General features: G+C 39.8%; 1 protein-coding gene across 1 annotated transcript in view; it reads left to right on the top strand.

Moving 5' to 3' along the window:
- pcgf3 (polycomb group ring finger 3) overlaps window positions 1–22,229 on the top strand; it is a 71,518-nt gene that overhangs the window by 36,112 nt on the left and 13,177 nt on the right. The window contains exons 3-8 of the mRNA XM_042493338.2: window positions 340–457; window positions 4,409–4,505; window positions 8,125–8,180; window positions 8,866–8,973; window positions 16,938–17,026; window positions 21,804–21,941. Of these exons, the coding sequence (XP_042349272.1) occupies window positions 340–457; window positions 4,409–4,505; window positions 8,125–8,180; window positions 8,866–8,973; window positions 16,938–17,026; window positions 21,804–21,941 (606 nt within the window). The remainder of the gene's footprint in view (window positions 1–339; window positions 458–4,408; window positions 4,506–8,124; window positions 8,181–8,865; window positions 8,974–16,937; window positions 17,027–21,803; window positions 21,942–22,229) is intronic.

The following is a 22,229-nucleotide window of genomic DNA, read 5'->3' as shown; positions in this document are numbered from 1 at the left end:
CTAAAAATAAGTTTTTGTAGTAATTGCATGTAGTTACTTAAATTGTTTTCTGTAGAAAAAGAAATCTTACACTAAAGACATAAAGTTTTCATGTTTTTTGTTGTACAAATAGTGTTTTTATATTGTAGTTTTTCACTGAAATTAGAAAGAAAGCATTTGTAACATTTTGTAACGTTGTAATGTTAAAGTGTTTTTAATCAATGAAACTGCTGCCAACATTTCACAGATCGTGATTAAAGACGTCCAAACATCCTAAAGATAGCTCTTTAGCGGCTGCAGTGAACTTTGACCTCTGCGTCAAGCTTTGATCGTTAATTCTGTCGTGTTTTTCCTCTGCAGAACCCCGACATGCTGACGAGGAAGATCAAGCTGTGTCACATCAACGCCCACATCACATGTCGTCTGTGTGATGGCTACCTGATCGACGCCACCACTGTCACCGAGTGCTTACACACCTGTAGGTCCCTCCTCACACACTTCCTGTCTGTCAGTTTTCTTTTTTGTCTTTTTTTGTGTTTTCAGGTTTTATTTGACACACTGGTTGTGTTTGTCTCTGAAGGTTTTGCCTTCAGGATTTTGTCCCCGATGGGAAGAGTCCTGGAGGCAGAGTGATGCCTCTGTGATCCCTGCAGCTCTGTCTGTGGCTGCATTTTGACTTACAGCACTGCCTTCAGACTGTGTGTGTGTGTGTGTGTGTGTGTGTGTGTGTGTGTGTGTGTGTGTGTGTCACACCAACAGTTATAAAGTGTCTGTTGGCCAGTTGACAGTATGCTGGTTTACATTACAGATTTGCTTAAAACTGAACAATATTTTCAAAATGTTGATAAAACACGAGACGACTGCGTTTCCACTGAGTGACATTATGCGACTTCTCGTGCTTCAGCTGAAGCAGTTCAGAAACAAAAATTAAAAAGGCCCCATGAAGACCATATGGGCCTATTTTCTTCATTTGGAATATGAGCATAATTTAACAATTAAAGGTGTTTTAATGGCTTTAGAAAGTTGAATATGCAGCCAGTCTGACTGTACATTTTACATTTCTGGCTCTGTTCACTCAGAGGATTTACTTAAAAACAAACAATTAAAAAATAAAATTAAGGTTTATTGAAAGTTCCCTAGAAGAATGCAGAAGTTTCTAGGGAGAATTTTTTTTTCTCCCATCTAATTTTTTTCTCCATTTATTTTTTTTCCACCAATAACATTTTTTCCTACCGTCTATTTGTTTTCTCCCCCATATTCATTTCGTGGCTCCGTACTAATTACAGGTGGAGTGTGTAGATTATCTAAGTCAGCACTTAAAGCCGTGCATGCACAACACATGCACAGCAATGCAGGGTGGATGTGCGCTGCAGGGTGGATGTACGATGCAGGGTGGATGTACGATGCAGGGTGGATGTACGATGCAGGGTGGATGTACGATGCAGGGTGGATGTGTGCTGCAGGGTGGATGTACGATGCAGGGTGGATGTACAATGCAGGGTGGATGTGTGCTGCAGGGTGGATGTACGATGCAGGGTAGATGTGCGCTGCAGGGTGGATGTACGATGCAGGGTGGATGTACGATGCAGGGTGGATGTGCGCTGCAGGGTGGATGTGTGCTGAAGGGTGGATGTGTGCTGAAGGGTGGATGTACGATGCAGGGTGGATGTACGATGCAGGGTGGATGTACGATGCAGGGTGGATGTGTGCTGCAGGGTGGATGTACGATGCAGGGTGGATGTGTGAATGAACACACAGGCAGCTTTTAAAACCTCTTACTCAGGTGAGCTTAATCAAGCCAGAGACCCTCACAGGTGCCTGATGAGGTTGTGATCCTGTGAGACGGGGGAGGGGCGGCACAGAGTTCGATTAGCAGAATTTAGTTTATTCATGCAGCATTTTTCAAAAACAGAAATTACTAAGTGCTTCACAGAACGGAGAAAAAGAGGAAATAAACGAGACAGAAATAAAAAAACACAAAATATGAAGTTTTAACATTGAGAATAGAAGAGAGTGAAGAATGTGAACATAACTTGTGTTCAGGTCTTCACAATGTCCTTAATCTGTGATTTATTTCAAATTTATATCTTGAATAATCTAAACTTAAAAAAAAAAAAAAATCTTCACAAAATGAATGAAATGTGAAGGTGTCGGCCTGTAGCAGCCTCTTATTATTTGGCTCTCGCTGTTGTTTTCTTTGCTCAGTTCATTTTAGGTGAATGTCAGTTTTTCTGAGGTGATTCAGATCACCTGCTGTGGGCACAGACTCCTAATTAAGAAGTGACAGCTGTATATTTAAAAAACAAAAGTTTTCTTACTCCCTTTAAAATCCAGGAGGTTTTGGGGCCCTTAAACCCTTTGTGCTCGTCAGCCTCCGTGATTCTTGGTTTTGGTTGTTGAACGGCTGCAGGAGCTTCGCAGCAGCTCTACAGGTGAAGCTTTCTGCACTGAACTGAACGTTGGTTTTGGTTTTCCTGCCTGCTGCAGAGAAAAGGAAGCAGTCTGACCTTGAATTAGCCGTTTTGTAAGACTTAACAAGGTCTCAGCCTGATTACTTCATCTGCAGCCTTAAGTGCCCTTTAACGCTCACATGAGCTTTGGGCGGAGTTGACGTGTTGTTGTGAAATAATAAAAGCGCAGAATAATGAATAAAGTCTGTGGATTTAGAGCTCGGAGGCAGAGGCACCCCCGCTGCGTTTGGAGCTGATTAATCGAACTCGACACATTTATTCCTGGTGCAGAGCGTTTGGGCCGGTCAGAATAATCTAATCAAAGAGCAGCGTGGATTCATCAGTCGCTCCGTGGTTCGTCTGAAACAGATTGGAGCGAAAGCTTTTTGTTAATTTAAAGTGAGAAAAAAACAACAAATCAATCCCAACATTGACTCTGAGTATCTTAACTTCGCTGCTTCTTTTTAGATCCACACAACCAAACTTTGCAGCATAAAGCAGGATTTGCACAGTCATGAAAAACCTTTTAATCTAATTTAATTAATGGCATCTGCAAATAGCAATTTCCAGGCCTGGAAAAGTTTTGGAAAACTAAATATACCCTGAAAGTTTTGGAAAAGTCATGGAATTTTGTCTCACAAACAAGTATAATAACAAATAATGTGTTCAAGGACTGTTGGAAATTTGAAAATCCAATGATAATTTCTGCAATTGTTTGGTTGGTTTGGAAGGCATGTTTTCTTTTAAAAAAAAAAAAATCCCCCAAATTTTTTACAGAAAAAAAGGCAACTTTTTTCTTTAGAAATTAAACATGAATTAATAAATAAAATAAGAAATATATTAGAAGAAGGCCACTTTATTTTTATTTTTTAAACATGCCTCCAAAACTCTGCAGGAAAGCATGTTATCTTTTAAAAAATGTCAGTAAAATAATAACAAAAATATGGTAATTTGATGTGTGCTTCTCCTCAAAGCCAAAATAAAAAACGTAGGTCATGCTGCTGCCAATTTTATGTTATTTTATGGTCTTGAAAATTTGCCTTAAAATCATGGGAAAGTGTGTGTGCGAAATGTGAATAAACCCGGATTAAACAACTATAATTAGCTTTAATGCAGATACTGAAACACCTGAGTGGTAACAAGCTTGCAGCATCATGAGGGAACTTGTGTGTCAGGTGAACCAGACTGTGTAACGCCTCGTCTTTCCACTAGAGGTCGCTCTTCTACCGCAGATGGAGCCGCTCTGCTCGCTGTAAACATCAGAGTGCAGACGAGACGCTTTGATTCTCCCTCTCACTTTGGGAAAAAAAGGGTCTCCACCATCGAGAGTTGAGACAAAGAGATTCACCTCACGTCATCGATGCAGCTGTTCAGACAGACTGAGCTCCACCGCAGTAAAAACTGAGGTAGTAAAACATGTCAGGTGGAGCCGGGTTCGATGGAGGCGCTTCTGCAGGGCCGGTTTTTAAAAAACGTGTTCTGTATTATCAACATTTGCACAGGTGAAAGGTGAAGTCATTTCTGTTAAAACATGATTATTTGATCATCAAAATCAGAGTGTTGCAGCTGCGGAAACAGTGATCCGGATAAAGAGTGTGTCATTATGTCGGTGTGGACGTCCTTTTCTTTTTGTTTTTTGCAGAATTGCCACATAAACTGCTTTGTTTCTGTCACTGTGAAGTCAAATAATCATTTAGCTGATATATAAGTAAAGCTTTACTTTCTCATGTACTATTAGTCATATGTAGCATTTATCTGGAAACATACTAAATACACGGTATCATTGTTGTCCAGTGGGTATATACTCTATTTATATATATATATGTGTGTGTGTGTGTGTGTGTGTATTTATAAATCTGTAGCTCTGAGAGTAACCATATCTCCCCTGTGTGTGTGTGTCTGTGTCTGTGTATGTGTATGTGTGTGTATGTGTGTGTGTGTGTGTGTGTGTGTGTGTGTGTGTGTGTGTGTGTCTCCAGTCTGTAGAAGCTGCCTAGTGAAGTATCTGGAGGAAAACAACACGTGCCCCACGTGTAGGATTGTTATTCATCAGAGCCATCCACTGCAGTATATCGGGTGAGTGAGGGAGCCGCCGCAGACCCTACACACACACACACACACACACACACACACACACACACACAGGTACAGTGAGCTGCTGTCTCTCAGTTCCCTCTCTCTCTTCAGGTTTCTCTCTGTATTCAATCAGCTCTGCACAGCCAGTAAACAATAACCTACCAAGGACAAAAGTGCCGCTTCTTTTTTCAGCAAAAAAAAAAAACACAACATGGTCAGTCTGCTGAATAATTTTTTTGTATTTTTGTAGGCATAAATACATAATCACAGGGGGGTTCAGTAGACAAATGAATGCTATAACAGCATTTTAACCTAAACTCATTTGCAATCTTTCTTTTCCTAAATGAGCCTCTTAAAAATACACAGTTCAGTGAAGTGGGGTTCACACTGAAAGACATGAGGCTGATTTTGGGCTGGATTCCTCCCTCCTGACCAAAGTCAGCAGAGGCCAGATTATCTGGTGTTTCTAAAGATGAATTTCCCAGATTTTCCTGAAGGTGTGTTTAGAGTGATTTTACCCCCCGATCTGCTCCGAAGACGATCAGGGACGCCCTGATTAGAAATCCTTAATATTAAACATGTTCAATGTTGTAAAAAGTTCCACGATCAGAGTCGAGACTCTGGTTGTTGGTGGTTGTTAGTCTGTCAGTGTGCTGTGTTGGTCATCTCTTCGCACTCATTTTTATTTTTATTGTGAATGCATATCAATTCCAAATATTGGTTATCGGTCTTATTAAGTACTAATAATCAGTATCGGCCCTGAAAAACCAATATCAGTCGATCCCTGATTAGAAAAACAGAACTGATAAATTTGTCGTTATTTGTCGTCATGTGTGCCATCGCTCACATTATTTTAAAATCTTTTAGTTTGTGGCGGGCTTAAGTCAGATATCATCATCGTCGGGCACAAACCTTGTATTTCCACATTTCACTATTTTCCCTTTTTGTCATAAATTGACTCTATCAGTCCGTCTCTGCATCTGTTAGTGTGTTTTTACCATTTCTCAACCAATAAAATGTTAAAAAAGCTTGTGACTAAACCTCCTGTCTCCATTGGATCTTTTTAAAATCAGCGTTTTCTTTCTAATTCCTAAAAAATAGCAGCTTTGGCGATAAGAGGTGGACAGCAGTAATGTGCAGTTCTTCACCCAAAGAGCTGCACTATATGACATATCGGACTTTATCTATCATTCAAGATCCGTAATGCGCCGTAACTGAGCACAATCACAGTTTTATGAAACGTAGTGGACCACAGGAAGTAGACGTTGGCTTGGCTTATTTAATGAGAAAAATAAGTTTCCTTCTGTGAAATTTGCACACTCAGACTTCGGCCCGAACTGTTGAAACCGAAGACTTTAAACGATGATTTTCTCTCATGAGGAGGAAACATTTTGGAAGTCAGCTCTGCTTCTTCTTGTGTTTTGAGGCGCTCACAGACTGCAGCCTCCCCTCAGAGGGATGTTGTTGTTGTTGTTGTTGGTGGTGCTCCTCTGAGCGCTCATGCATTAATGTCTGATTAATGCGACACACAAACTTAATGTGTAGCAGTAATTTAGTCATTACCGTCTAAACTGCGCTGTCTGCACACTCGTTGTTTGGCAGGAAATGCTCCATTTCAAACACATTAGCTCCTCGCACAGCTGTTTTGTTTTTTTTTTGCCTCGTTGTTTGCAGGAAATTGGAGTTGTTGGGAAACATCACAACTGATTTGAAGGCAAAACTCCCAGCAGATGACGGATGAAATCCATCTGCTCATCAACGAGAGTGATCAAAGATGATGTTTTTTGATTTAACTCAAAATCAGACGCCTCCTCACAGAGAATTAGCTCCGCAGAATTAATCCGGCCTCTCGTGCTGTCGAGCGAAGCTCTCCTTGATGCTTTTAATCCACTTTAGTTTCACACACTTGAAAATAAAATCATCACAAAATCATACTTAACGTAACTTTAAACCCCTGTAAAAAAAACAGCACGGCAGTCTTCAGTCAGTTCATCAATCAGTCAACTGTTTAGACAGACAAACGTGGCTGATGCAGACCAGCTGGAGTTATTGTGTCCATGTGCTGTATAATGATTTTATTTAGTGCTATTTCATTTTACACACACACACACACACAAATAATTCTATGTATTATGAGGTTTGCATGTAAAACATTTAGCAACAAAACATAGCAACAAAAGGTGCTATACATATAATAATAAAGATTATAATAATAATTTTTAATAATACTGTTTTATTATTATTAATAATAATAATAACATCAATACTACTACTACTAATAATAATTATTATATTAATGGTAGTTATATTATTATTATTGTTGTTGTTAATAATAATAATAATAATAATAGTAATAATACCTCCTCTGTTCAGCAGGGGTCAGTGTTTTGCTGCTTTTTGGAGCGAGACTCAACTCCTGGCAGATACTGGGAGAGTATCTGAGTACTGAGTTTTATCTCCGTACTGTTGCAACAAACCCAACATGTCGTGTCCGTGAGCCAGCTGCCCCGGCTGGTTGTCAAAAGTCACCAGCACGGTGACGGCAGACCTGAGTTCACACTGCACCGCTGTCACCTGCTCTGCCAAACAGGGAGATGCTGTTTAACACTGCGACTGCCAGCATATGCTGCACACCGGCCTCTGAGAGCGGGCGTCATTTCAGCGTTTCAGGCTCAATCATTTCACATTAGTCAGTAAACGCAAAGTTAAAATTTCCTGCTTTTTGTCAAAATAGTTTTTTCACAGTTTGTGGTATGAAGAGTTGTATTCAGGATTAGATTATCTAGACATTAAAGTCTGTGGAAACGCTTTGATATGGATCGGGGATTACTACGCCCAAATCAACCCAGCTTCAGGAAACTGTAAAAAAAAAAACTAAAATGACGATATTTCAAATTTGAATTGAGGCTAATGTTTAATCATTTCTGATGCTTTTCATCATGAATGGAAAAGCCTAAATTACATATTCAGAAAGTTTTGGGTGATTTGGGTTCCCAGAAGCCTTCAGCCCAGTATAAAGCGTACGATTTTGGGCTGTCCCAGATGGAAGATGACCAGTGTGACGATATCTTTGGTCGTGGCTCAAAAACGGTCGTCCTATGTCGCACAGTGAGAGAGGTTCAAGGATAGTTGCAGCTACGGTCTTGAAATCAAAGAAAGCCTGGGATAAAATTCTGACAGTTTTAGAAATTTGGGACCATCTCACTGTTAACTGTTACGACCTACCACGCCAGCACCACACTGCTGAATGTTTGTAGATGCTAGAAAAAACACGATTATAATAATAATTATAATAAAAATAATATAATATAAAAGAATCACAATTTCATATTTAAAATTATGTTACGGAATTATTATTTTTTAAGCACATTTTCAACTGTTATTCCTTATTTTTTTGCCATTTTTAAAAATGATTTTTTAAAAAAATTTTAAAACTAATTTTCAGATAATTTTCTTGTTCTTTTGCTAATTTCTTGCTAATTTTTGGGTTGTTTTTTCTTTCATTGCTCATTTCCTTCTCCCCATGTTTTTGGAAGAAATCAAGTTTCAAGTTTCAAGGGTTAAATGTCATAAACTAATAAGTTAACTAATCATGTTCTTGTTTTTTGTCTTTTTTCAGCCATGACAGAACAATGCAAGACATTGTCTACAAGTTGGTACCGGGACTTCAAGAGGGTGAGTGTCACGTGTTCTTTGTTCATGATCCAGCTTTCACGGTGCACAAGACATGTGTGGCATCTGTCTGCACGCGTTCACAAACTGGCTTTGCATCACAGAAAATCAGAATTTTTAATAAAACATTCTTGCCGTCATTGCTGAGCACTAAAAAAAACACACAAAGCCGGGTCACAGCGCACACACCACTGAATTTTAACCCTTTGAAACCTGGATCAACATCCGTTTTGTGCCTTTTACAAGCATTTAAACCTTTGAAACATGAGGAAATTGATTTGACTTTTTTTTTCCACAAACATGGGGAAAAAAGGCGATTAGCAACGCAATTGTCAAAAAATGTGTACAAGGTGACAAAAAATGACCTTTGCTTAAAAAAAGCCATAGAGGGACAAAATCTTTAGATATTCAAAAAATATTCAAATAACTAGAGAAAAATATCAAGAAAATTATATTATTTTAATTATAGAATCATGCATTAACAATTAAGATTACAGAAAAATATTTAAATATTTTTAATTTATTTTAGCACTTTAGGTAATTTCTAAGGTAATTTTTTGCTAATTTTCTTGTCATTTCTTCTTAACCATCCTGTCTTTCCGTGTTTATGAAAGAAATCAAGCCAATTTGCAGCTGTGACCTTGAGGAAAAGACTAATTCTTCTCTTTCTGCTCCTCTTCTTGTACAGCGGAGATAAAGAAGCAGCGGGATTTCTATCAGAAGTTGGGGATGGAGGTTCCTGGAGACATTAAAGGAGAGCTTTGCAACATGAAGACTCATCTAGATCAACGTAACGGTACGCTCCCCCCCACTCGTCCTCCTCAGCTGCTTCATTAACACTCACAGATTTTGGTTCTGTCTGGTTAAACATGCAAATTGTTTTCGTGAGGGCAGCCCCCCGAGTGATTCCCATTATTACCCTCAGTGGAATTAGTGACCTGATTTATTTGTTTCCCTTCCTGCTTTTCTTTGGTCCAACATGACCTTAAGGAAGTGCACAACACACACGGGGGCCGCAGCGTGCCAGAAGGTGTTGTTTACCGTTATTATGTGATATGAGTTTCGTGTTGAAGATCCTCCAAAAAGCAGTGGGGGTCAACTTGGCCGAGGTGATCAAACAAACAACATAGAAAAGCACTTGGATGGTCACACAAAATGCAATGCACCCAAGATTTACAACACAGGCAGTCACAAAACTGCTGAAATGTGTTTTAACCCTTTGAAACCTGGATCATCATCAGTTTTCTTGTGCTGCATTAAGACGCCTTTAAACAAGCATTTAACCCTTGAGTGGATTTGTTTGATTTCTTTCAAAGATATGGGAAAGGGCAATCAGCAATTTGGCATGAAATATCCCACAAATTGCATTATTTATTTATTTATTTATTCATTTTTTCTGCTAATTTCAGGTCATTTTTTTTCACTTTAAAAAAACAAACAATTTCTTTCTATTTAATGGTCATTTCTTGATTATTTGCTTGTTGGCTTCTTTCTTCTTTTTTCATGTTTACTGAAAAAAAAAAAATCAAGCCAATTTGCTCAGGTTTCAAAGGGTAAATGAAAAGCCGTCACTTCTTACTATTGTCATGTTCTATATAAGGAACGAAGCATCCGACTCTTAATGAGTAACATTAGAGCCAAGACCACAAGTAACAGCAGAAGCCATTAAGCAGCAGAAATGAAGGCAATTTAGCCAATCAGAATGAGTCCCCGGCCTGCTCGTCGTGCACGGCGGCTTTTCCGCAGCAGCTCTCTTCTGAGGGCTGGTGTAAATGTGTGCCCAGAGGGCTGTCACGCCGGCAGGCCTAATCGCTCGCTTAATCCCCCCTCTCTCTGATTTTGGTAATTAAGGCTCAAATGGAAGTGGAACTGCTCTCCGGCTTCCCGTGTCTCGGTGCTTCGAGTCAGGTTTAGCTGCCACGCAAAAAAACACGCACACGTACAGACACAAACACATTTTAAGGATCATTTGCACAGACGCCAACGGAAATAGACACACAGGGATTTCATAACGTCTCTAGCCGCGGGCAGTGGTACAAATGTTTTTTGACTTCTGACACAAAAAAAACTGCAGAAAATGAAACGTGGCTGCATTCCATTCAGAGGCTCATTGACCACGATGTTTTCTGTCTCGGGTCAGTTTTGCTTTCGGCCTTTTTGACACATTTCACTGTGTATTGATAACTGAGTTCTGTGTGTTTTGTGGATTGTGAAAGCTGCTGTCGAACTCGAGTGCAGCTGAGAAAAGAAGTGAATCTTCAGCTCCATTTACAGCCGGATTTAGGTTTGGTTCCCACCTCCACAACGTTTGTAGCTCAATGCGTCATTTAACCATCAATTATCTTTACCTACAGTAGCAGTACAGTGTTTGTGAATATATTACCGTGGTGATAACAAATGCACTGAGAGCGAAATGTTCTGATGGCAGTCTGCACGGCTAAAGATCTTCTAAATGGGTCTCTTTGTTCGAAGGCGTTGCTGCACTGCGACACGCCAGATGTCACTGCATTTATTCGTTTTATCATGTTAGATGGTCCAAAGTATCAGCAGCAGTATAAAACGTTTTGTAGGATTCTCATATTTTATGTAACAAGATGCCACTTTTCCAAAAGACTGAAGACACTATCTGGACTGAATAACTAAAGGCCCTTTCCCACTGGACCAAAAGAAAACAACATCACGATTTCACAGAGGAATTGTGGTTTCAAAACCTTTTTGGGACTTTTGAAGAGTTATGTGATGCAAAAACACGGTGCTGATAAGCACATAGCCACAGCATCATGTGACCTAGAAAAGCAAAAAAAAAAAGTGCTTCCTTTGCAGTTTTGCAAAATATGGCTTTTTCGAATTACCTGAAACACCAACTCATGCAAGCATACAAACTTTTTTGTGATAAATGGGAATTTTTTTTCTAAATTGTTTTTCCATGAGGCGGATTTTATATTAACAATTTAAATTTAAGCAAATTTAAGGGTTAATGGAAACCTGCCAACCGTGTTTCCAGCAGGGTATAGTGCTATGAAAAGTTTTTTTTTTTGTTTTTTTTTACTGAGACGGCATTTCCAAAAGGGGATTTTGCCTCCAAAAGCAGGTATTTTAATCCAAAAAATGATTTTTCCCAACAATAATCAGAATATTTTGTGGCTACACCTCATCATGTGTTAACCACAGCGGTGCTGAAACCTGAAAAATGAACTTTTCAGTCTACAACGTGCAATTGTGTGGTAAAAATGTGTATTGTCAGCATTTATTCTGCACAGAACTGATTATGAATTCAGCCTCGTAGTCTCGATGCCCAGCTGGTGATATCAGCGTCCATCTCTGAAAGCCAAAGGCTAAAAACATCTTTTTAATGTATTCATAAAGGCCTCGGTGAGAGTTCGCGTATCCAGCGTCATCACATGGGTTTTAAAGTAGCTTTTTGCAGTAAAACTCGTCCGGTTTTTGGTTTGTTTACTTTTACTCTCCAGTCTGAGGAAATAGAGACTTATTAACGCTCATTTAAAGAGCAGAAAACGAAAGTTGACTCACGGTGAAGCAGAGATCGCAGACGGCGCACTAACTGCGGGCGACACCGGCACTCTGTTAATGTTGCTCCTGCCGGCCGAGCTGAACTGCAGTACACTTAATTAAAGCCTCATTTACCCAGAATGCCTCAGAAACTTTCTCTTGGGTCCTCGCTAATCAATTGAGTTCAGTAAATCTGCTTGTGGCACATCGCTCACAACGGCTCTTCCTAATTCCTCAGAGCTGATTGAGGAGCAGAAATGTTAATGCTGTTAACACAAAGTCCAATAAGTTTACCAGAGTTGGTCTTCGGTGCAGAGAAATGCCAACATGTGCTTTTTGTCAAGACAGAAAACAAACAACTTTGCTTTGGCTTTGTGAGGATGAATTATCTGTTTTTATTCAACAAGAAAATGAAAAGATTTCATTTATTTTCTTCTATAGTTTATTTGATGGGGACAATGCAAATGAGAAAAATACGATTTAAGCATATGGTAACAAAAAAAATCAGTATAAGTGAAGCCTGTGCTGTATTTACAATATTTTCACCGCTGGTGTTATTGGACTGTTCTTAATTTATGATTAAATAAATATTTAAAACACCACACACACACACACACACACACACACACACACCCCCATCAGTGAGTTTTCTTCTCAGCTCTACTCGTCACCTGCAAAACAAAAACATTGCTGTGTGCAGCTGGAAAACAGGCTCATTTCTCTAAATTGCCGTGTTTCCTGAGCACTTAACGCAAGAAAGTGGAGGGACACGGTGCTGCGATGAGTCTGCCGAGTGCACTTTTCTCTTTCATGACAATAAAACCTCCCACACACCAACACACACCAGCACACACACACACACACACACACACACACACACACACACACACACACACACACACACACACACAGGGGACTGCAAGCCATTCACCCTGGAGAGGAGTGTTAAAAGCGACGTGTGTGAATGGGTCGTTCAAATACCTGCTCCAACCAGCAGGGACAGCTCTGAATATGGATATAAACACTCACACACATTTAGGTCCCCTCTTGGCAAAATCTGAAAAATTTCACCAGAGGCCATAACACATGATTTTATGATGATTTAGAGCATCACCAAGTGGGGACTTAAAAAATGTCCCCTGTTGGTGACTGTGTAACGATAGGTAAGTCCACTGTTATATATATGCGTGAGTGCACACACACACACTCAGTGAGTTTACTGCATGTCATTCCCAGTGTGGCCTCACTCAATACTTTAGTTGTTCGTGCCCCTGTGATTTGACTGTATGACAGAAATCCCAAATGAATACAGAAAGAGGAGTGAGACTGCTCAGTTTTTAAAATCCCCACAGTCAAGCAATCATCCCATTATCTCACACACACACACACACACACACACACACACACACACACACACACGGGGTCACACATGTCTGTTTAGAGTCACTTAGAGACTCCTGGGGTCATTTGAAGGTGAGACACAACAATGAGAGCGAGCCTCTCGTTGATAAGTAATCAGAGCGGCCGACTCTGGAGATGACCACAGCGGCGCCATCAGAGCACGCTCAGACCGCTGCCGGTGACACTCGGGGGAATTGGTGACAGTTAGCCTGAGCGGAAAACGGTCACAGAGGGGTGAACGCAATCCCATCTACAGCCTGAGCTGCAGTAAACTGTCTACACACACACACACACACCCTCACACACTCACACACACTCTGACAGCATGTTATTACATCCGCTGAATCCGGGAAGAATAGACTGCATTTCTTTGTTGTTAAAGGTTACAGAAAAAGCAATACCTATCCGAGCAGCACCGCAATTTTTGACTTTGATAACTACGTTTCATATCTAAAAATTCAATACTGCTACAATATTACAGCCATCGAGAAAATCCATAACCACAGCTGTCCTGGATAACTTTGTAGCAGCTGCTTCACGGGGGGGTTTTAAAAGTTGGTTATGTGTCCGTCTTCATGTGTGTTTATATGCACAAATCAGATTAACACACGAAATGAGACAGAACGAAACTTTGAACGAGCAAATGCTCAAACTTATTTGTTTCAGTTTCAGCCATAAACGTTATAAATAATGGACGCAGCTACTGTGACGTCACCTGCTGGTTTTTAGACTTCAGACCGACCAGATCCAGAACAAATAAACCACAATAATTAAAATCACCAGCTCTGATTCATCGGTTATGTGTGTGCGACATATACGTACGTACACACACACACACACACACACACACACACACACACACACACACACACACACACACACACACAGCAGTGACCCACCGTCTGACACCAAAACACAGAAGGGGGGTTTCCAATAACCCTCAAACTGCACAATTTAAAGCTGTGAATATAAAATGCACCTTATGGATACACGTGATTTAAATAAAACAAAAAACCCTCACATTATCACGGGAGGTGGTATTTCAGGCGATTTTAATAGGCCGGTTTCCTTTAACCCTCAAATTGTGCAAATTGAAATAATTTTGATTAGATTATTTTTATTTATTTCTAACATGTAAAAAAGGAAATGAGGAAATATTGCGCAAAAACAGACCAACAGAAAGCAAAGTAATAATTACAACGATGAAAAACACAAAACAAAAGAAATGACTAAATACAAAATGACTCACTTCACATATTCAAAAAGTGAGAAGAAGTCAAAAAACGTATTCAATCACACCCAGTCCCCATAAAATAATAATACACCTAAGGGAGATGCGTCAGTTTCGTAAAGTTTTACGCTCGCGTGAGGTGGTACCTCGTTGAGGTTTCTTCGGTCTCTGTATTATTAAACAGAACCTCTGTCTCTCTCTGAACACCTTCAGTAACTGTGAGAAATCTCTTTCTTCCCATTTCCCCGCATGTTCACCAGAGATTGCTCCTCTCTCTAATATCCTCCCATATCTGCCTCCATTTCCTTTAAAAAACCCACAAAAGGCAAAAAACCAGACAAACTCAATTAAGTTAGAGCCGACGCCAGCGCTCATGTCGGCTAATCAGTATGAAGCAGAACCGTTTTTTCTCTCCTGGTTAGAAGTTTCCTCGTATAAGAAACATGCTCCCAGACGGCGGATAAGTCGTGTAAAGGACGCTTTGACACCCTCGGACATGTAATTGCCTTATAAATGGAACTCTGCTGGAGGCGTTTTTACGCTCCAACAAGCACAGGCTGTTTAAAAACTGCAGAGACAAAAATGTCCACTTCACGACAAGTCTCGCTTTTTAAACCGTGTCCTTGATCGTCACAATAAAGACACGTTTTTAGGTCTGCACTGAATGACAGTTTTTGACATTCGAAGCTCCTTTTGAGGTTTTTGTCCCTAAAGTCCCAAAAGGTGTCCTGGGTGCTCGGGGGTCCCCAGAAAAAAGGAAAATAGTATATTTACATAATGGACAGTGAATCCTTATTTAATATTATTTATTTGCTTACATCACTGAACTCTACAGGCTTATATTTGGGACAGACGTCTATATTTGACAGGTTTTAAATTCCTTTATCGCAAAACATGTTCAGCAAAGACGGAAATACAACCAAATTATTTATTTAACCTTTTGAGATCTGAGCAATTTGGTTTTATTTTATTCAAAAAACGTGAAGGTAATGAGCAACAAAAGAAGAAAAAAAATCTGTGAAAAGTACAATAAAATAACCCCAAAAAACAAACAAAAAAAGAGAAAGTAAAACAAATTAATACAAAGCAAGAAATTACCACAAAAAATTTTGTAAAATAATTTAAAATACTTAATTATAAATATAAATCACAGGGCATTTTTCCTTAGTTTTTTCAAAATAGCCTTTTACATTTAATAATTTTTTTGGCATCTCTCTTGTTTACTGTGACGATAATAATGTCTCTTCTTCACAACATGTTTTTATCTACTTTTTTTTAAATAATATATTTTGAGTTTGGGGCTTTGTGTTTGGCTCACTTCAGTCAGATTCTAGTGGTGGCTGCTGTTTCCAGTTTTACAAATATTATAATGATATTAGTGTAGCTTAATCTTTATTTGCAACTGTGTAGAATAAACAGAAAGAACAGAACAAACAAATGAACAGAAAACATTTGAATGTTGATTTAGAGTTTAGACGTCAGCGTAAATGAAGCTTCAGACTTGGTGCAGCCCTTTTTACGGCCGGCTCAAAAACCACAACCAACAATTTTAGGCAACACAAAGATCTGCAGCAAATGAACAAGTCATTTACTGAAAACTAAAACACAGCTGAAATAGTCAAAGAGGACGAGGTGCTGCAGTCAGTGCCAGCATGTGTGTGAGTGAGAGGACAGTGAAGCGTTTAGTTAAAGAAAATCCAGAAAATGATGAAGAGCTGAGCAGCGTGTCCTCCTTTGGCCCTCATCAGAGACACAGTGAGGTGTGCTTTTGTAACACTGGGAGCTTCAGGCCACAGGTGTTCCCAATACCTAACGAGCTGACCGCACCCAGCAGCTGCAGCACAGAGAGACAAAAACAAGCCGCCAAAAAATGCAGCATCATCTCAGCTCAAATGTCCAAAATCATTTTTTTTACTTAGAAGTGTTTAGATCTGTGACTGTGTTTTACTCTGAGGAGCAAATATAATCCCTAACAAACGTTTTAATACATTTGGCTGTGTTCATGCATATGGCATAAATTTAGGCAAAATTGTGTGTTTTTGTTTGATCATGGAATGTCATGAAATGAATGAAAGTCCAAAATATGTGCCATTGAAACCCATTCAGACTGACATTTTTGATCCATAAAAAATTCATTAAAATACATGCATGGTTTTATTTTTGGGTGTCATTCTGGGCTTTTGTCTTGGAATTTGTCATTTTTACTGTTTTCCACCTCATGACATCATTTTTTTTTACCATATATGGCATATGGAGAAAATATACTTTTTCTACTAGGTGCACTGTCACAATCAATGTTGCTGCAAATGATTACGCATGTTGTATATAAAAATAATGGGTTTTTTTTGCATTGTTTTTCATCTAAACAATTAGTGGCATCATGTAAAAAGGGTTAAAATTCAAATATAAAGAATGAATATTTGAATTTATTTCAAGGACTGATGTTGGTCAAAAAATTAACTCAATTAAAGTAGAAAATCATAATAATTGATAAATTTTTTTATGGCCTGATTTTGTGATACGAGTGTGTGTGTGATATTAAAGCGGGTTTTATCTGTATTTGAAATTCACGCCATGGCAGCTCAACGCTCTTCCTTGTGTTTCGCTTTTCTGCACAGGCGACACAAAATCAGAGGAAACGGCCAATAAGGAGGCAGGAGAGGAGAAGCCAGAAGAGGACAACGACTATCACCGTAGCGACGAGCAGGTAAGCCCTCATTTACTGATGGACACAGTGTGTGTTTCTTATTTCCTCTCTTAAAGTGACAGTAATTAAATGACCTCTTGGCACCCAGAAGGTCACCTGGTAGAGCGGGCGGCCCACGCACGAAGGCATGTTCGATCTAACATGTGGCCCTTTGCTGCACGTCATCCTCTCTCTCCTCGTTTAATGCTAAAGCTGTCGTCTCTAGTGAAAGCTAAAAAATAACCCCCCAAAAAAGCAAGCTTCTCTTTCACTTAGTTAACCCTTTAAACACCTGGTTTTAAAAACACCAGAAAAAACCCCATAATGAGCAACTTGGCAAGAAGTGTCCCGCAGCAAAAGATTAAGGAAATTATCTAAAAATTAGCGGGGGGGGGGGGATTATTAAATTTGATCAAAAAATGATGGAAATAATGTCCAGAAAACTATATTTATAATTTTCTTAATTATGTTTAAAGTTGAGATACATAAAAGACGGTTTTGCACTTTTTGGGTAATTTCCTTTTCATATTTGTGTTTGTTTTTGTCCTTTTTTTTGCTTCTGTTCGGGTAAATTTCATCTAACTTTTTAAGTTATTATTATTTTTTTTTTTTTCTTTTTAAGTTGCTCATCACCTTCCATGTTTTTGAAAGAAATAAAGCCAGTTTGCTCAGGTATCAAAGGGTTAAGTTTTCAGCTATCAAAGGGTTAAGTTCATCATTATGGTTCATTGAATTGTCTAACCTCTGAGCTTTACAGATTTTAGGGATATGAAGCATTTGAAAATACTCAAATAAATGACGTCACTAAAGGCAAAAATTACAATGCAGGCACTGGCGTACCGCTGCTACTGCAGAGTTCAAAGGGTTAATTTTAATTATATATAGGCAGAATTATCGGGGTCAGATAACTAAGAATTTGGACAAATAAAACCAGTAAGTAAGTAGTAAGAGGGACTTATGTTTTTAAATTTAATTTAGGTGCACCTGCCCTTTAATAATAATAACAATAATCCAGTTTTTTAATACGCACGGGCGTGTGGCAGGTGGTGCGCACGGGTTTTCGTTTTAGCAGAGATTAGAGGAAGCAAATTGGATGAAATAATTGTGGGCTACAAAGCAGTGTGTCAGGAACAAAAGCGCCGCGGGATAAAAATACTGTTGGTGATAATTGTGGGTACAATCGCCTTAAAAGCCTGCACATCAATTATTGCCTTTATAAAAGTGGCCCCCATGTGAGTTACAGGCTGGTTTACAATTACTGCAGTCTTTTGTCTTCGGTGTTTGATTTGCAAAGACCCACTTAGTGCCAGCCACCACAGCGCCACACCGCCGCCATCCAGCCAACTTTAAATGGAAACTCTAGATTTGTATTCTGGCTTGTTCTCAAGCAAAATATTAATAAATTAATCTGCAGAGTCATTGTTGTGCCGGACAGACGCTATCCGAAACATAAAGCGTCCTCCCTGCAACGCTGCAGAAAACTGGTTTCACATCATTTTATTCTGAAAGGCAGTTTAACACCCGCAAACATAACAAATGTCAATGCCATAAATGTTAAAATAGTCTGCAGCTTTTAATGTAATAATCTCACAAATACAGTCAATTTCCCAAAAATTTAACAGCAGTGACCTTCTTCAAATGTAATACCACCAAGATATGTTGTACAGAAAAGACATCTATACTATGTATGTCATATATTTGTCTTTTCTGGACCACACATAGATGCCTTTTTTTGTATGTAGTATAGATGTCTCTTCTGGACATCATATAGATGTCTTTGCTGGACGTCATATAGGTGTCTCTTCTGGACAACATATAGATGTATTTCCTGGACATTTGCAGGAAATTTCGTTTTACATTTTTGGGATTGTGGGACATCTTAACTTATACATTATATATCGTCACTTTTCTGGACATATACATATTACGTTTGTAGTAGGCAGCCGCCATCACATTTTTGGGAAATTTATGACGTTTGTGGGATTATTGCATTAAAAGCTGCAGATCAGCGTTACGTTTGTGGTTCACTACATTTGCAGGCAGATTTTAGGAACGAGACGGTCGTCTCGGTTGGAGGCAGGCTGCTCTTTCCTGCCCTTTGCACAGTCTGCAGCGGTGCAGAATGCGTTCGGAATAGCTAATACGGCCGTCTGTGTGAGCTGAATGCAGTCGTGTCAAATGTCACTGAGATGAGGAGGAGGAGGAGGAGGAGGAGGAGGAGGAGGAGGAGGAGGAGGAGGATGAGGAGGAGGAGGAAGACAAGAAGACTGATGAAAATGAGAGATTCGCAGAGAGAGGAAAGGGTGATGAGGTGGGATCAGAGCAAATTACAGTGCCGAATGTTGGAGGTAGTGATCCTGTGAGTTAGGAGGAAATGATGGACATAAAGAAGGTGATTTTCATCAGAACAGACAGGAAATTAAGAGGATGATGAAGAGACTGATGGTGTAAGATACAGTGCACCGCTGTAGATATTCGAACTATTACAATCTCGAGATCGAAAAGAAGAAAAACAGCCGCAAAGTCCAGCATCACATCAGGGCTCGTAGAAAATCTCATTCTCTTGGTCCATCTTTACTCGATAAATAAGGCGATGAATAATTGTTGTTGAGGACGCCATAATGCACTTATTAAAAAAGCAGCAGAGAATGGAAGAGATGAAGAGAGAAGAATGAAAGATTGTCCAGAGAAATGATGGCTTTGGTTAAAAATGACATGAATCATCATGATGCCACTTAAGATGCAAAAGTGACTCAAATACAGGAACTGGCAGGCGAACCTGCACGCATGGCCGACTTCCAGAACACTTCCCCGCTGTCTCCTGGACGACCTTTCAGACGGTAACCTTGTGCACCGAGGCGGCGCCAGAGGAGGCAGTAACACACTGAAAAACAATAAACAAAACAATAAAAAGATTACAATAAAGTCCCAAGAAACCAGAGAAACCTGAAGTAGTGGGGTTCAAATTAGAAATCTCAGGACGGGGTCACCTTCAGGCTTTTCTAAAACTGATAAGGTCTCCGTGTGCTGAGAAAAGTTTGTTTAAATTTCATAAACTTCAGCTATTTCGGGTTTAAAGAGTCGACTTTGAGAGAAATTGGAGAACGCAGCTTTGCTCTGAATTATTAATCAAGCTTGAATTCTCAAAAGTTGTCTGAACTCAACCCTCACACACACACACACACACACACACACACACACACACACACACACACACACACACACACACACAGACTCTTCTCTTTTACACACAACTACACACTGAGACTTAAGAAACACAATACCAGCCGACATATTGCCTCAGACCGCTGCAATCATTCAGGACTCAGTAATGAGCCTGTGAGAGAGTGCCTCGCTCTCTGTGTGACACCAAAAAGGCACATATGATGTTTTCTTGATATGCCTCTCTGTTGCATCAGTTTCATCTGAGTGTGTGTGTGTGTGTGTGTGTGTTGCTGTATGGCTGCAGGACCCCATAAAGACTCACTAATGTACTGTAATGTAATGAAACTGCCGCCATGGACTCCAGATCACCGGCGCGGCGTTTATTTCACATCAGGAGGCTCCCTCGCTGCCACCTGAAAGCACATATATCACGGTGTCGCTCTTTGCTTATGGAGCGACAGCTCAGCAGAACGAAGGCTAATATTGGTTTTTCCAGAGAGAGACTGAGTGTGACAGGACACCCACAAACAAAGAAATACTGTCCTCCTCTTCTTCTGTCTTTTGATATGTGGGGGCAGGAGCTCGGTGGCAGTAATGCATTCTGACTCCTGCAACCATCGACTGCCAAAACCACCTACCGTGTCACCCAAGGGGGAAAAACGAGCACGGGCCAATGGTCGCATGAAGAGAAGCCAAGAAGCTAAACACAAACAGACAATAGCCGTTCAGTGGGACGCGTGGTGCAGTTAACCAGCTATCGTAGCACTTTTATAATCCTGCAGTCTGTTTTTAAGATTTGAGGAAATAAGTAACTCTTGGGGTCTAACTGGTTTCAAAAACAGCAGCACTGCACTTATTTTTCTCCCACTTTTTAGTTTCAAACTACACTGGATGACCACAGTCGGGGTAGAGGCTGCAGTTTCTGCAAGCATGTGCGCCAGGGATACCCAACTTCCTTTTAGGAATTTAGAACATTTCTGGGATTTTAGGACATTTCTTGGATTTTAGGGTATTTGTAGGATTTCAGGAGACTTCTTTGATTTTAGGATGTTTTCTGGGATTTTAGTAAGTTTCAAGGATTTGAGAGCATTTTTAGGAATTTAGAACATTTCTTGGATTTTAGGACGTTTCTAGGATTTGAGGAAGTTTCTGGGATTTTAGGACGTTTCTAAGATTTGTTTGTTGTTTGTAAGTTGAGTATCACTGACGTACGTGCATGCATCCCTTTGTTGCCCTTTTTTCAGATTAGCAACAGGAGCCTGTATCAGCTGCCTTTGGCTTTTGACCAATATGTCCACAAAATCTTGAGCAAATCCATGAATCCGTTTGGAAGTTGTGTGCCTTTTGGTTGAAGGCTAGTAGCCATTTGGCATAAATATAAACACACACCTTAGCACACACACACACTTAGCCTAAATACCAAATTTTAACCTCTGAGGGCAAAAACTGTAGCTGCAAAAGGCGGCAGAAACAACCAGCCAAAATGGATGAAAAGTTGAATGGGACTGCAAGTCATATACTCAAATACTGTTGGGGCAAAAAAAAGTTGTAAAAACTGCGATGAAATACCGTCTTATTGAGGCTCATGTGCCTGTAACTTGTAACGATGCGGTTTTTGTGTCTCCTCCAACAGGTCAGCATCTGCTTGGAGTGCAACAGCAGCAAGCTTCGAGGTCTGAAGAGAAAGTGGATCCGCTGCTCAGCACAAGCCACAGTCCTCCACCTCAAGAAGTTCATCGCCAAAAAGCTTAACCTGACATCATTTAACGAGGTACAGATGAAAACACACAACGGGACAGGAAACAATCGCTAGATCAGTTTTAGTGAAGATGACGAGACGCCAGCGTAAAGAAACAAATTCGACATTTCTTGTTGTTGAATGATAATTTTCCTGCTTAATTACAGTTCTGTGCATATTGAGAACCTTTAAAGGGAACCTATTATGCTTTTCCTGATTTTCTGTCATATGAATAATGTTACAGTGTTGGCTGCTCACAAAAATACGTGAACAAAGTTTTAAATGATGAAGTGAATGTGTGTAAAAGTTAACATTTTGAGC

Source organism: Plectropomus leopardus, chromosome 8 (assembly GCF_026936395.1).
Source record: "Plectropomus leopardus strain MGB_pleo_1.0 chromosome 8, ASM2693639v1, whole genome shotgun sequence".
NCBI lineage: Eukaryota > Metazoa > Chordata > Actinopteri > Perciformes > Serranidae > Plectropomus > Plectropomus leopardus.
This window is presented reverse-complemented; position numbering and strand designations above follow the sequence as displayed.